Source organism: Diplotaxodon limnothrissa, linkage group LG12 (genome assembly GCF_057381915.1).
Source record: "Diplotaxodon limnothrissa isolate DT_005_m linkage group LG12, D_limnothrissa_male_GT1.1, whole genome shotgun sequence".
NCBI classification, from domain to species: Eukaryota; Metazoa; Chordata; class Actinopteri; order Cichliformes; family Cichlidae; genus Diplotaxodon; species Diplotaxodon limnothrissa.
This window is the reverse complement of record NC_140607.1, coordinates 5,217,136-5,230,246: the sequence shown is the minus strand read 5'-3', so window position 1 is coordinate 5,230,246 and position 13,111 is coordinate 5,217,136. Positions and strand designations below refer to the sequence as shown.

The following is a 13,111-nucleotide window of genomic DNA, read 5'->3' as shown; positions in this document are numbered from 1 at the left end:
CCTTCCCTCATCCACCTGCTGCCTCTGTGGAAGCCCCGCCATAGCCACCACCAAACAACGGAGTTATTTCTACACATCGACCTGCATCTGGCCAATCCACCACCTCTCATTGTTCATGCCGTTACAAAAAAAATAAAAAATAAGTCAAATAAGCCCGATGGCCAGTCCAGCTATGTTAACCTGCAACCAAATCTGCAGCTCCATACAGCAATGTTACGACTTAGATTACATCTTATAACTCATAACTCTTATGTTAGCTCCCCTCTGTAGCATACTGTCTGAAATATTCCACGGCTGCAATAATTCTTTACGTGTTATTTTTTCCTTGGTATTCTAATTTCGCCGAAGTTTACTAAACTCAACAAACTTAATATTACTTACCGGGACATTTATTCTGTCCTCATTTTCTTTCACCGAAAAATTGTTTCCTGCAGTGACGTCTTTCGTGCTTGGCTCTCCTACCTTTGCTAACGTGATGCACATAGCGCAGAAGCCGATGCTGCATTCACTTACACTCGGATATCTGAGCGTCACCGTGAAAACATAATCGGACATTTGATATTTGATTGAATTTTATTGTTTTGCCTTTGGGGTGGCACCTGGGGTGGCCAGTCTGGTTGGGGGGGTGGCCTGTGCCCCCCCAGGCCACCCCGCTGGACACGCCATTGACCATAGCCAAAGAAAGCTCGTTTATGACCAGCATCATGTAAATAAGCGCTCTGTAGAACCATCGCTCCATCCTCCAATCCAGCAGGTGGCGTCAGCGTGCCCGCAGGGTGAACGTCAGCCACAAACGAAGCCGAAGAAAACGTTAGCGTCATTTCCTGGTTGCTGTGCGACAAGCAACTGTAAAACTCGAAGCTCTGAACGCGGTCCTCTGTCATATAAATCTGCGAGTGGTCTCTGCGTGAGGCGAGCGGCTTTTCCCGGTGAGTGAGAGATTGAGCGTGAGGTCCGGAGCGCGTACAATGAATAAAAAGGGCTCTGAGAAAACACGCCATGTGGTAGCCTGGCTTAACAAAGCGGAGTGGGATCAGGTTCGGGACTACCTTTACTCGATGGACTCCTCTCTGCAGAGGTTTGCGTTAGAGAGGATATCGGCTTGGAGGGCCAGGTGCGCTGATAGTTTTCCCGTGGCCGTGGACTGCACAGCAGACCTCGTGCGCTGCCAGGTGCGGGACCGGTCCGGACAGCTTACCGGAGATGACTTGACCCTGATGTACGGGACGGCCCTGGTAAGATTTGTTAATCTTATCACGGATCGCCAGCAGGGGAGAAAGGCCCGGCCGCTGAGGCAACTGGCTGGAAACTTGAACATCCCCGAGTGGGTGGTGGATCTGAGGCACGAAATCATGCATGGGACTCTTCCTTCTTTGAAATGGTGCCGAAAGGGATGTAAGGTGGCCCTGGAGTGGCTCCAGCAGGAGTTTTGGTCCAGACAGCTGGGAGGAGGCCCCGATGAGCAGCTCGTTGCCAGGCAGAAAGAAGTGGATGCCTGCAGAAACGCTCGGGAGCTGCTGATCTCTTTTCAGAAGGACCAGTACCAAGCTTTTGATGATGGGTCTCCTGAAGACAAGGGGAAGAGCTTGTGGCAGGCCCCCTTAGCAGACATGAGTTGTTTGCTGGGTGAGATCAAGCAGTTTGCACTGGGGTCCAGGGAGCTGTTGATTGATGTGCTGCTGGAAGACGGTTTTCTTGTTCCTACCATGGAGCAGCTGGAAGCATTAGGCTGTGCAACATCTGACAGTGCCAGTCCCACTGAGCCCAGAGTCCCACAAACCTTCCTGCGCTTTTGGCTGCCCCTGCTAAAGATGCTTAACTCTTCGTCTTTCATTCACCTCTTCCTGGAGAAGCTCTTTGTGGAACTGAAGCTGCTCAGCAAAGAGCCCAACGGTCACAGGTGTTTCTATATTTCTGCATGGATTTCAGAAGTCTTCCTCTGCAACAACAACAAATTTGAATATCATTTTGAGACAAAGTTGCAGAAGAAAGCCAGAATGAAGGACAGGATTTTCATCAACCGCATCAAGCTGAGGTGGCAGCAGCTTCTCTCTGCATGTCTGGATGCCCCCTGCATCAGCACACCTCACCTGATCCAGCTAGTCCTGGATGACATGGAGCATCCCCCCCCTCAGGAAACCAGAGAGAAGCTGTTCCAGCTCTGCTCCATCTACACACAGACAGAGCGCTCAGAGGCCAGCACACCTCTGCAGCAGCAGCAGCCCATATATACTGTGAGTATGCTGCTGGACCAGATGCAACACTCCTCACCGATGGACTCGGAGAGAAGTGAGGACCGCAAATGGGCAGACGTGCAGGCTGAAAGAGCACTTGCCCTCAGAGGTTCTCCGTGGCAGGTGTGCACTGATAACGTCACATGGAAGAACTATGACCTTGGTAAAGTTCCTGGACAGTCGGACGACCCGTCGTGCCTCATGGTGGACAATTATTCGATAATGACTGTGTTTGACCAGCCAGTGGAGCTGGAGAGCAGCGCGACACGTAGCAGCATCCCCGGGGCCTCGGCTCCAGCCCGGCCAGCTGAGGGCCTCCTCTGGAGCAACAGCGAGCTCAACAAACTGAAATGTGGACTGAAGCTTTTTTAAGTTACTTGTGTTATTTTTGTTACTTGTGTTATTTTTTGTTTTATGTTAAATGGTAAATGTTTTATGTTAAGCACAAGATTGTTGTTGTTGTTGTCATTCCAGCCTCCGCTGACTCTTGTTGTGCTAGAAGCAGTTTTGAAGCAAAAATACAATATTCAGAAGACAAAATGTTGTGGAATTTTAACCATGAGCACAGTGCAGGTTCAGCAGTTGTGATTGTTTCTGTCCAGTCGAGCTCGTTAACTAAACATGTTGGCAGAAGCAGAAATAAAACTTTCAGAAGACAAAATGTTCTGATTTAAAGAAGGACCAAAGGAAGGAAAGCATAGGTTTTGATTAAGTCTGATAAACTAGAATTATAAGGTATTGTTACATTAAAAGGAGCAAAATGAAATAAAAAGGCTATATCAAAAACAGGTTATAACATAGGAAATGTGAGGTTTTAAAATGAAGTTAGTGTCAGCGTTTTAAGAGAGTGGTAAAATGATGAGTAACGTTGAAGAATATATATAAATACAAGTCTATAAGTCAAGAACATAATTAGGATAAGGCTTTTGATTAAAGAGTCCCAACTATGATAAGTTAGGGAGATGCAGGAAAAGGTGTTTTGTTTCCTTTGCAGAAGATCTCGGCGACCACAGGGGGTGAGGATCCTGGAGGCCCGAGGCCGGATGGACCACAAGAGAGGGTCAGAGCGAGGACACAATGTATTGCGACCTCTGGTGTACCAATCGTCGTCATCGTCACCATTGCATTAATAATATAATCTGCAGCATTGATATTGCATTCAGAGGTTTAAACAGTGTGTGTCTTTCAGAAAGACTAAGTTGCAGAAAGTTTGCATTAATGAAAGCAGAGTCTAAGTTATTCTGAGGAGCAGGTTAGACGAGGCTATTTGATGAGCCTCTGGTCTGGTGGAAGGTCAGAAGTGCAACGGGTGAGATGAGAGAGCATTTGAGGACGACATATACACACACACACTTAGTTAGAGAGAATCATTTATAGGTGAGAGGTTAGTTATGTTTACTCGCAACTGTGAAAGAGGAACAGTTTCTTGTTGTCTCGGCAAGAAAGAGGAAATACCTGGTGTGAATACGTATGAATGGACGGTGACTGGACGGACAAACTGAACTAAGGTTGGACCAACTGGACACTGAGGTAAAGACTGGACTAAGGCTAAGCACATGACTGATGACTGTTCTGTTTTAAGTTCATTTTCATGACATAGATTGGATCATGAGTGGGGAAAACTGAGCATTTTTAGTTTTGTACATTATTTTGACACATGAAATGTGTCAAAATAAAGGGGGGATTTAAGGTTTAAGTTGAAATGGGTTTAGGATCATTTTAGGACTTTTGGGGTGTTTGATGATTTAGATATGGTAAAACTGAGGCAGACATTGTTATTTTCATGTTTAAGTTGAAGGATTAAAATGAACTGAATCCTGGTTAGAAGATAAACTCTTTACACACATAAAGAGCATTTAGATTAAGTAAAGTTAATATAAAGGATAGAGCCCAGAACATGATATCTTGAACCAACTTTGAATAATTAAGGGAACATTAGATGAACACAGTAGATTAGTGAGGTGTACCAGAGAGAGGCTTTTTGTTTTCTATCCTTTACAGGAGAACATTCCAGTAACACAGCGACCACAGGGGTGGCAAGAATCTCCAGTTTCGCAAACAGGTCACATCTGGATTACACGCTGTGGACAGGGCGACCCCGGAGGCAAAGGTGGTGTGGCTGAAGGTGCTCAAACGCAAGTGGAAGGAGCCACGCTGGACTGGTCCATACGAGGTCGTTGCCAGGACAACTACAGCAGTCCAACTGAAAGGGAAGGGCGACACCTGGTATCACTGGTCGCAGTGTGCACCAGCACATGAGAGCTTGGTTGAGGAAGAGGCTTCAACCAACACAGGTGTCAACAAACAGAGGCAGAATAAACCCTCTCACCTGTGCAACAGGCCATTCAGTAGTCCACCTGGAAGGCTGAAGAAAGAAGAGCAGCAGCGGAGAAGGTCGTCACGCCATCAGAAAGGGGCAGTGATAAGTTAAAGGCTCCACAAAGAGGGGAGTTTCAGTCCAGAATCTAAAATCTATATAACAAGTCTAGAATACAAAGTTTATATAACATGATGCAAACAACCGAATCAGAGACACGTAATGGGAAGAAACGTATTAAAATGTTCCTTACAACTACATGTGTATTATATGCGATAATAGTAACCATGGCTCTGTTGTCTTTTGTCTGTATTTTGCAAGGCACTCCGGACCCCTTGTCTGAACACGGAGGCCAGTCCAGCCCAGCAGTTCCTGAGACTGTAGGTCCTAAAACAGGATCGCTAGAAAGACAAAAGCGCGAGGGGTCAGGTAAAGGTGATGAATGTCTCAGCAGAAATAATGGCATAGAGTTGAACTATGTTAAAGGGTCTACCAGCTCATTCATGTTAGATTTGTGTGACGTCATTAAATGTACAGGAGCCAGTAGTAGATGGAAAGTGTCAGACAACAGTGGGACCATTTATGCCAAAACAAGATAACTATGCATGTTTTAAGTTCTCTACTGATAATGAAAAGTACAAGGTGGGAGAGATCGATCCAACTTGGTGTGCCGTCACACTTCAGGGACGAACCACCAACAATGTAAGCGGCCCTAGCACGGTAATTGGAACCTGGGCAGGAAGTGGGCTCTATTATTATTGTGGGGAAAATACTCTGTTGGTTCATGTTCCTATAGGAAGCGTAGGGACATGTGCGATGGTGCGATTAGGAGCTCCACTCATGCTGATTGGGAATCAGGTAAAGGCTATTCCACAACGCAACACACGTACTCTAGCCGCCAGACGTCTGAGACATGTTTTGGTCAAAAGAGGGACCCAAGGTACACATGCTTATGATCCTCGCCTGAACTCGCCTAGGGGAGTTCCAGACGAATATAAGCTGGTGAATCCGATAGCTGCAGGATTTGAGAGTATATTCCTTTGGGTAACACCTAATAAGAATGTTGACCGCATTAACTATGTTCATTACAATCTGCTGAGACTTTCTAACCTAACCAGGGACGCCATGATGGGGTTCGCAGAACAATTGGGTCCAAGTTCTCTGATGGGAGTTCAAAATAGGATGGCGCTTGACATGTTATTGGCAGAGAGGGGAGGTGTGTGCTCGATGTTTGGAGATATGTGCTGCACGTATATCCCCAATAATACTGCCCCAGGTGGCTCAGTAACCCGAGCTCTGCAGGGCCTGAAAACTTTGTCTAAAACCATGCATGAGCACTCAGGGGCCTGTTCTTCGTACCGCGCTAAGTGAGTTAGCTGGATGAGATTGTTGACGATTTCACGTGATCCTGGATCGTTCGGTTCCCCGAAGCCCATCTGGGACTTGCTGTCATAGCAACAGAGCCGTAAGCGTAAACCTGCTGGGGAGCAGGTTTACTTTATGTAAACAGGATTAGATCGCGGCCACGCAGGTATGTCCGCGTCATTCATACGAAAGCAACAGCGATATTCCACCACTGTTTCACCATAAATAAATAACATCAATGTAACTAAAGATAATGCAGCACTTGATCCTTTTATTGATTTCACACAGATACATACAGGTCATTCCCTAAAAAAGGGAAATGTACTATTAACATTCTATTACATGTATGTGATTATTACAGATGTAATTCATATTTCAGAGTAGTAATTGTAAATTACTTCGTGTAATCAAGATGAGAGACCACGGCTATAAAAGCGAAGGTGGATTTGGGAAGTCTGTCGCAGTCATATCCTGTCCGTTTACGCGAGCAACCCATTGCGGAAGGTGCAAGATTGATAAGGAGAGTCCTCAGAATTCAGCGTATATTGCGGGACAGACAGGATCCTTTAGCTCAGCGCGACAGTGTGCTCATAGAGAGATATCGATTTTCCCGTGAGGGTATTATTTACTTAACCAACTTGTTGACGAGGGGGTGCAGGACCACCACCTGTCTTTTTTTTTGCTCTGCCCTTTTCTTGGTTGCTGTTATGAACAAACAAACAGAGTATTCCAGGGTCTCTTTCCAAGAGACGACAAGCAATATAAGTGATAAATATTACCATTCTGTAGAATATTCTTATATTTCACTTTTACTTGTTCCCATGTTCTAGTGGGTCCTGTTGTGGCTCTAATGTGAAAGGGGATACAATATAACATATTATAATATAATATAATGTAATATAATATTGGATAATATGGTGTGATATGATAAATCTACCCTACCGCCTACTGGTGTTGGCCAGAGGGGCCGATGGCGCAATATGGCAGCCTGGCTTCTGTCAGTCTGCCCCAGGGCAGCTGTGGCTACAACCGTAGCTGCCTCCACCAGTGTGTGAATGTGAGAGTGACTGAATAGTGGCATTGTAAAGCGCTTTGGGTGCCTTGAAAAGCGCTATATAAATCCACTCCATTATTATTGTTATTATTGAATTACTTACGAGTTTGATTTGTCAGCAACTTTCTGCCAGCCCTCTCTCCTTGCTTTTGCAGCCTTTGCAGTGTTCCCTTGCGTTTTAATTAAACTCTGAAACTCCTGAAATCCCTCACTCAAGAGTTCTTGCTCTGCTGCCGAAAAATACCGAGCGCGCTCCTTCGACATTTTCGCCGACCAATCAAAGGGTTGCCGATCAATGTTTCTACTATCGATGCGTAGCCCCTGTTGGGCCACCCAGTGATCTCACATTACTTCATCCAGCTATACTAATCGTCAACAACAGGTGTGTTCGGGGAACCGGAATAGCGAGCTCAGAGTTAGCGCGATGATTTGGTCTTGGATGTTTCATTTGATCTTGGATGTAGTAAGCGACGTACGAAGCACAGGGCCCAGGTATTGAAAACCCGCTGGCATCCTGGATGACATCTGTGTTTGGACAATGGTGTGGCTATATCAGTGATGTGCTCATTGGCTGTATTTTTGGGAATATTGGTCATCGCTGGTTGTTGTATCATTCCTTGTGTCAGAGGATTGTTGGTAAAGATAGTGGCGAGGGTTACGAACCCTGGCTGGGTTGAGGGCATCTACCAGATGAACCTGGAACCCATAGAGTGGGGCAGGGAGTGATACAACATGAAGTATGGTGACATTCCTGTGGGAATGTCAAAAGAGGGAATGTTGGGATTCAGAGATTCTTTTATTACTACCATATAATTTGCCTTATGAAGAATGTATTAATAACATGTTTCACAGTATCACTTATCAGTAATATTTCTTACAGGGTTTATATTGCATTGAATATGTCTGTCATCACATTGACCTTTCTATTTTATAGGTTGAGTTCATTTTATACACAATGCATAAATGTGCTTGGTTAAGAGTTGATGTTCCAGTCTAGAAGGTTTTAAGCTTCACTGGTGAGAGTGTCCAGATGATACATGTTGAGGGGAGATGAGAACATAGCAGGTTAATTGCATGCATGCTTACAATACACATAGTCAGGTTTGAGTGAAGGCCTAAGCGTCTTCTACTCCAGTCTGAGACTGGCTGCTAAAGTACTTTACTTAGTGATTAATGACGAGGGTCCAATTATTAGCTCTCAGAAATGCTAAGACCTGAAGTTATTACCTTAAAAGGCAAGTAATGAAGAAAGGAGAAGTTATATGTCAGTTTATAGTTATTAAAAGTATATGTGATGTACCCTTGTTTGCACGAATTGAACTTTTGTCCATCTGTCACCCTGTATTTTTGAACTGTATTGACGTAGGTGTGATATGTTATCCTATAAAACCAGAACCCAGTGTATTTTTGTCAGAGCAACCCATTCTGTATGCTGACGGTTGGTTGTTCTCCTGTGATAATAAAACTCATCGTTTGATTGCACTTTTCCGGAGCCTCCGTTGTTTTTTGTCTGGTCTGAAGTTGATCGATTTCGCAACAGTATGCACAAATATGACCCAAGATGGGACTCGCCAACCTGGATTGACTCAATAGGAGTTCCCAGGGGAGTTCCAGATGAGTATAAGTTAGTTAATCAGATAGCGGCCGGCTTTGAAAGTGTGTTTCTATGGATAACTCCGAATAAAAATGTCGATCGCATTAACTATGTCCATTATAATGTGTTGAGACTCTCTAATCTCACTAGGGACGCGGTAGAAGGCCTTGCGGAACAATTAGGCCCGACGTCGTTAATGGGAATCCAGAATCGAATGGCCCTGGACATGTTGTTGGCTGAGAAAGGTGGTGTCTGTGCCATGTTTGGGGACATGTGTTGCACGTTCATACCCAACAATACTGCACCAGACGGTACGGTTACTAGGGCGCTTGAGAGTCTGAAAATGTTATCTAAAACCATGCATGAGCAATCAGGTGTGAACACTGGACCGGGAGACTGGTTCACGTCTGTCTTTGGGCAATGGAAGAGTGTTGTTATGTCTGCCATGTTTTCTTTTGTTGTTTTTCTTGTCATATTGATGATTGGATGTTGTCTCATCCCTCTGGTCCGGCGGCTTTTAGTAAAGATGCTGGAGAGAGCCCTGAGCTCAGGCTCAGCAGGTTCAGCTGCGCCGGAGTCCATGATGCCTTTGAGGGAGATTGTAGGCTGGACGGAGGAGTGAGACAAATCCTGGTGTAAGTTGGGCTCGCAAGCGAGCCCAAGAGGAGGAGTTGTCAAGAAAAACATGTAATTTCACTGCCATTATTTCATTAGTCTGCATCACTTAGTATCAGTTGATCATCACCATTATCATGTATCATTTATCATTTAGTAAATCTGCTTAATCTTGTATTCCAGAGCACGCAGAATAAGACACATTCCTCTGTAATATTCTATTATGCAAAAACCACCAGCATCTCTGTGGCTCCAGGCGGCCCAAAGTAAAGTCAGATGAGGACAGCGACCTTTTGTTGGCCTGGACAGACAATCTCACAAACTGCACACTCGGACACACAATTGTTTAGACCAGATGTTTTCCCTCATCCATATCTGGGAACATAAAGCCTGAGAAAGTGTTAGGTTTCTGAGAAGCTGAGTTCTAGGAAATGTTCTGACGTCATATTAGGCTATAAAGCTTTCTGTAACGAGCAGAGAAGATCGAAGACCGGCTTCCCACACTGTATAACTGTGTGTGTTTAATAAATCACTTTTTGGACACTTCTGGGGACTCTGTCTGTGCTTATTTTTCCTTCCAAATAAAAAGAACCTTTACAAAAGAACTGTGCATTTCGTGTTGTTAAGACTGTTTCATCTGGGACCATTTTGCAATCTAACGCAAGCTTAATTAAGGATTCTGTTTGTTTTATTCCTTCTAAGCCCAAATGAATTTCTTGTGAATCTGTCTACTGTGAGCCTGGTGATTTTGTTACTGATGCCTGACTGCCAACTGTATAAAACAAAAAACTACACACAATATTCGAAGCACATAGCGCACAGTCGTAAATTCACCCTAATTTTGGTATGATCTGAGCTCAGGCACTGGGTGACTGAGCATAGCACTTACGCATGTGAGCGAGGGGGGAGAAACTGCTGCAGGAGAAGCGTAGACAGGCAGACAGAGGAGAGCTTAAGTTTGACCAGGTACCAAAGCAAATCATTCATACTGTACAAATAATGTAAATATGACGGTGTATCACAAAAGATTGATATCAAACTGATCACTTGACCCATATTACGTTACTTGCTCTTGGAGTGAATCAACAAATGGGGAAATGAAAATCCGAACAACAACAATGATGTTTTTTTAGAGAGTCTTAGCTTACATGTGTGTTTATTTCATATTTTCAGTTGTTTCCCTCCACGGCTAAACAAAGCACTGTAATCGGTTTCAGTTATGTACTGATGAACACAACAATTGACATAAGTGGCTTCTTTCAAAGAAAAAACTCAGGTAGATTTTATTTTATATATTATGCTTTGTATGTTGTTCAGTATATTTCTATGCAAAACAAGAGGAATTTCAATACACAGCAGTATATTCACAGCTGAAACCAGATATTTACATACACTTTAGGGAAAAAACATAAAAACATTTTTTTTTTCTGTTAAACATCAATTTAGAGTGAACTTGCAACTAGAAGATCACTGGCTGCTCTCTGCCCAGCATGGAGGTCACTGCAAACTCTCGGTACCTCAGCAGAGCTGGCAATATCATCAAGGACTACTCTCACCCCAGCAACCAACTGTTTGAACTATTACCGTCAGGCCGACGGTACAGGTCACATAAAACCAGGACAAACAGATTCAGGGATAGCTTCTTTCCCAGAGCTATCACCGTAGTAAATAAGAACAAAAACAATTGAACCTATTCCATACCGTCACTGTCATTATATTATGCTGCTATTCATACTGTCATTATATTAATGCTGCTATCCTGTATATATTGTACAAACTATTGTTTGAGTACTTACGATTGTTTTTTTGTACTTTTTATATTTTACATTTATATTTATTATTGAAACTTGCACCAAGGGAGTGGCACTCCAATTTCGTTGTACTCTGTACAATGACAATAAAGGCTATTCTAACTTGTTTTGTTTTAGATAAATAAATATTGAAATATCTTTTGAATTAGTTAAATGTCAGAATATATATATAGAGAGAGAGAGCTGTCTATTATTTATCACTTTCATCAAATTTAGGAGTACATATACACTAAGTTTATTGTTAATTAAGAAGAAAACTGCAGATGATTGCATTCTGATCTTAAGCAGCCTCTGATAGGTTAGTAGAGTCGGATTTTTTAGTAGAGTTCTCTGTCCTCTGCTGGATGTGTTGGAGAACACTTTCAGCCCTCTGAGGACTGCATACCACTGCCTGAGCCAAGCCAATGTGCCACTAAGCTCCAGCCAGTGTCCACACTGCCAGAGGTCTCCACACATGCTGGTTCGGTGTCTGTCTCCGCTGAAGGGTCAGAGGAACCCGTTTGAGCTGTCTGTCTCGGCTGGAGGGCCCAAGGGGCCCATTCAGCCACCTGTCTATGCTGAAGGGTCAGAGACCTGTTCGGCCTCCTGTCTCCTTTATAGTCGAAAAAGATGTGCTCCTGGTGCACTGGCCATTGCTGCTACTCAAATCGAGCGTGGACCTGGACCTCCAGCAGGCCCCGGGGACCTACGTCACACCTTGCTCTTGTCTCCCTTACAGCTGAAAAAGGTCCATGCTTGTGCCCTGGCCCTTCTGAAATTCCCTCTCCATTTAGCCGAGGCAGTGAGTCGGCCTCCTGTCTCCCTTACGGTCGAAAAAGATGTGCTCCTGGGCGCACTGGCCCTGCTGCTACTCACATCGGGCATGGCCCTTGCCCTCCAGCAGGCCCCGGGGACCCACATCCTCCCCTGCTCTACTCCCCCACTAGCTTCTTCTCCTGCAGTTACCCTCCACCACATATCCAGCACATATCCAGCTAACCCTAACCCACTACAATTCGTCCTGATTGTAGCACAAGTGGAACCAATAAGCAGGATTCATTGGCAAGCAGACAACCAGTTCCAACTACTGGGAAGAACCAGTGCGATGCATTTTGTGGTACGCGTCGTGGTAGCTCCTGCTAGGATTTAGGACAGACCTGAGGCTGATGAGAAGGATCTGGGTGTTGCAGGGCCGTCCTGGCTGACACGGCGCTGCGTGAAGCTCTGGGATGCTGCCTCTGGACTGGCACACTGGGGTGGTGGTTCCCCTGTTTAAAGACCTAGACCTGAGCGTGTGCTCCAACTGTCACACTCCTCAGCCTCCTCTATGCCAGGGTGTGTCTGTCAGTCAGGCCTCTGATTCAGGAGGAAGCAGTTTGTGTCCTGGTCATGATCACTGGAGCAGCTTGTTATCCTCTCGACTGCAGGGTCTGTGGGAGTTTGCACAACCAGTCTACATGTGGTTTGTGAGGCTTCTACTTTTGTAGGATCTTCATCTTACAGTACAAAGAGCCTTTGCTGCAGCTGTTGTTGTGTTTTGGCGCCTCATGGATAACTTTTCATGTCATTTGAGTTTCAGGCTTGTTGGTGTTGCTGAGCTGTGTGCATCGTCTGCGTGGGTTTGTCAGCATAATGGGGCTCATATTAAAATGACTTTACAGTCACAGAGAAAAACTTTAAAACACAAAATCAACACTTTGAACCATCGTGGAAACTACGTGTCCTTACTTGTCATCAAATGATGAGTGTGCGTCCTCACCAGGTGTCACAATCATGTGTATCAAAACGTGTGTAACTGTTAAACAGCAAAATGTGTTAAAGCTGAAAGTCTGACTGTTCAAAGGTGAAACTACAAACACTTGTACATATACAGCTCCCTCCATAATGGCCTGAGGAAAACCAAAGACCTGATGTGATTTCATGTTTTCTTTGTTTCACAGTTTAAAAGTTTGTGGTTCTGTTCTCAGACCTTTGTCACTCACATGTTGTGCATCAGCTGTTTATGTCACTGTGCAGCCAAACTAACTCCCCTCATGTGTTTCCTTTGCAGCTGCTCCTCTGGATAGCATTGAGTCCCTGGCTGCCTACTACGTGAGCTGCGTCAGGCAGGTGCAGCCGGACGGCCCGTACAGAGTCGCTGGA

General features: G+C 44.8%; 1 protein-coding gene across 1 annotated transcript; it reads left to right on the top strand.

Moving 5' to 3' along the window:
• The first annotated feature begins 968 nt into the window (after nucleotides 1-968).
• LOC146620745 (ribosomal biogenesis protein LAS1L-like) lies at nucleotides 969-2,606 on the top strand. The gene has a single exon (XM_085367837.1). It carries the CDS (start codon nucleotides 969-971, stop codon nucleotides 2,604-2,606), a length of 1,638 nt encoding a protein of 545 aa, XP_085223963.1.
• Nucleotides 2,607-13,111: the final 10,505 nt, after the last annotated feature.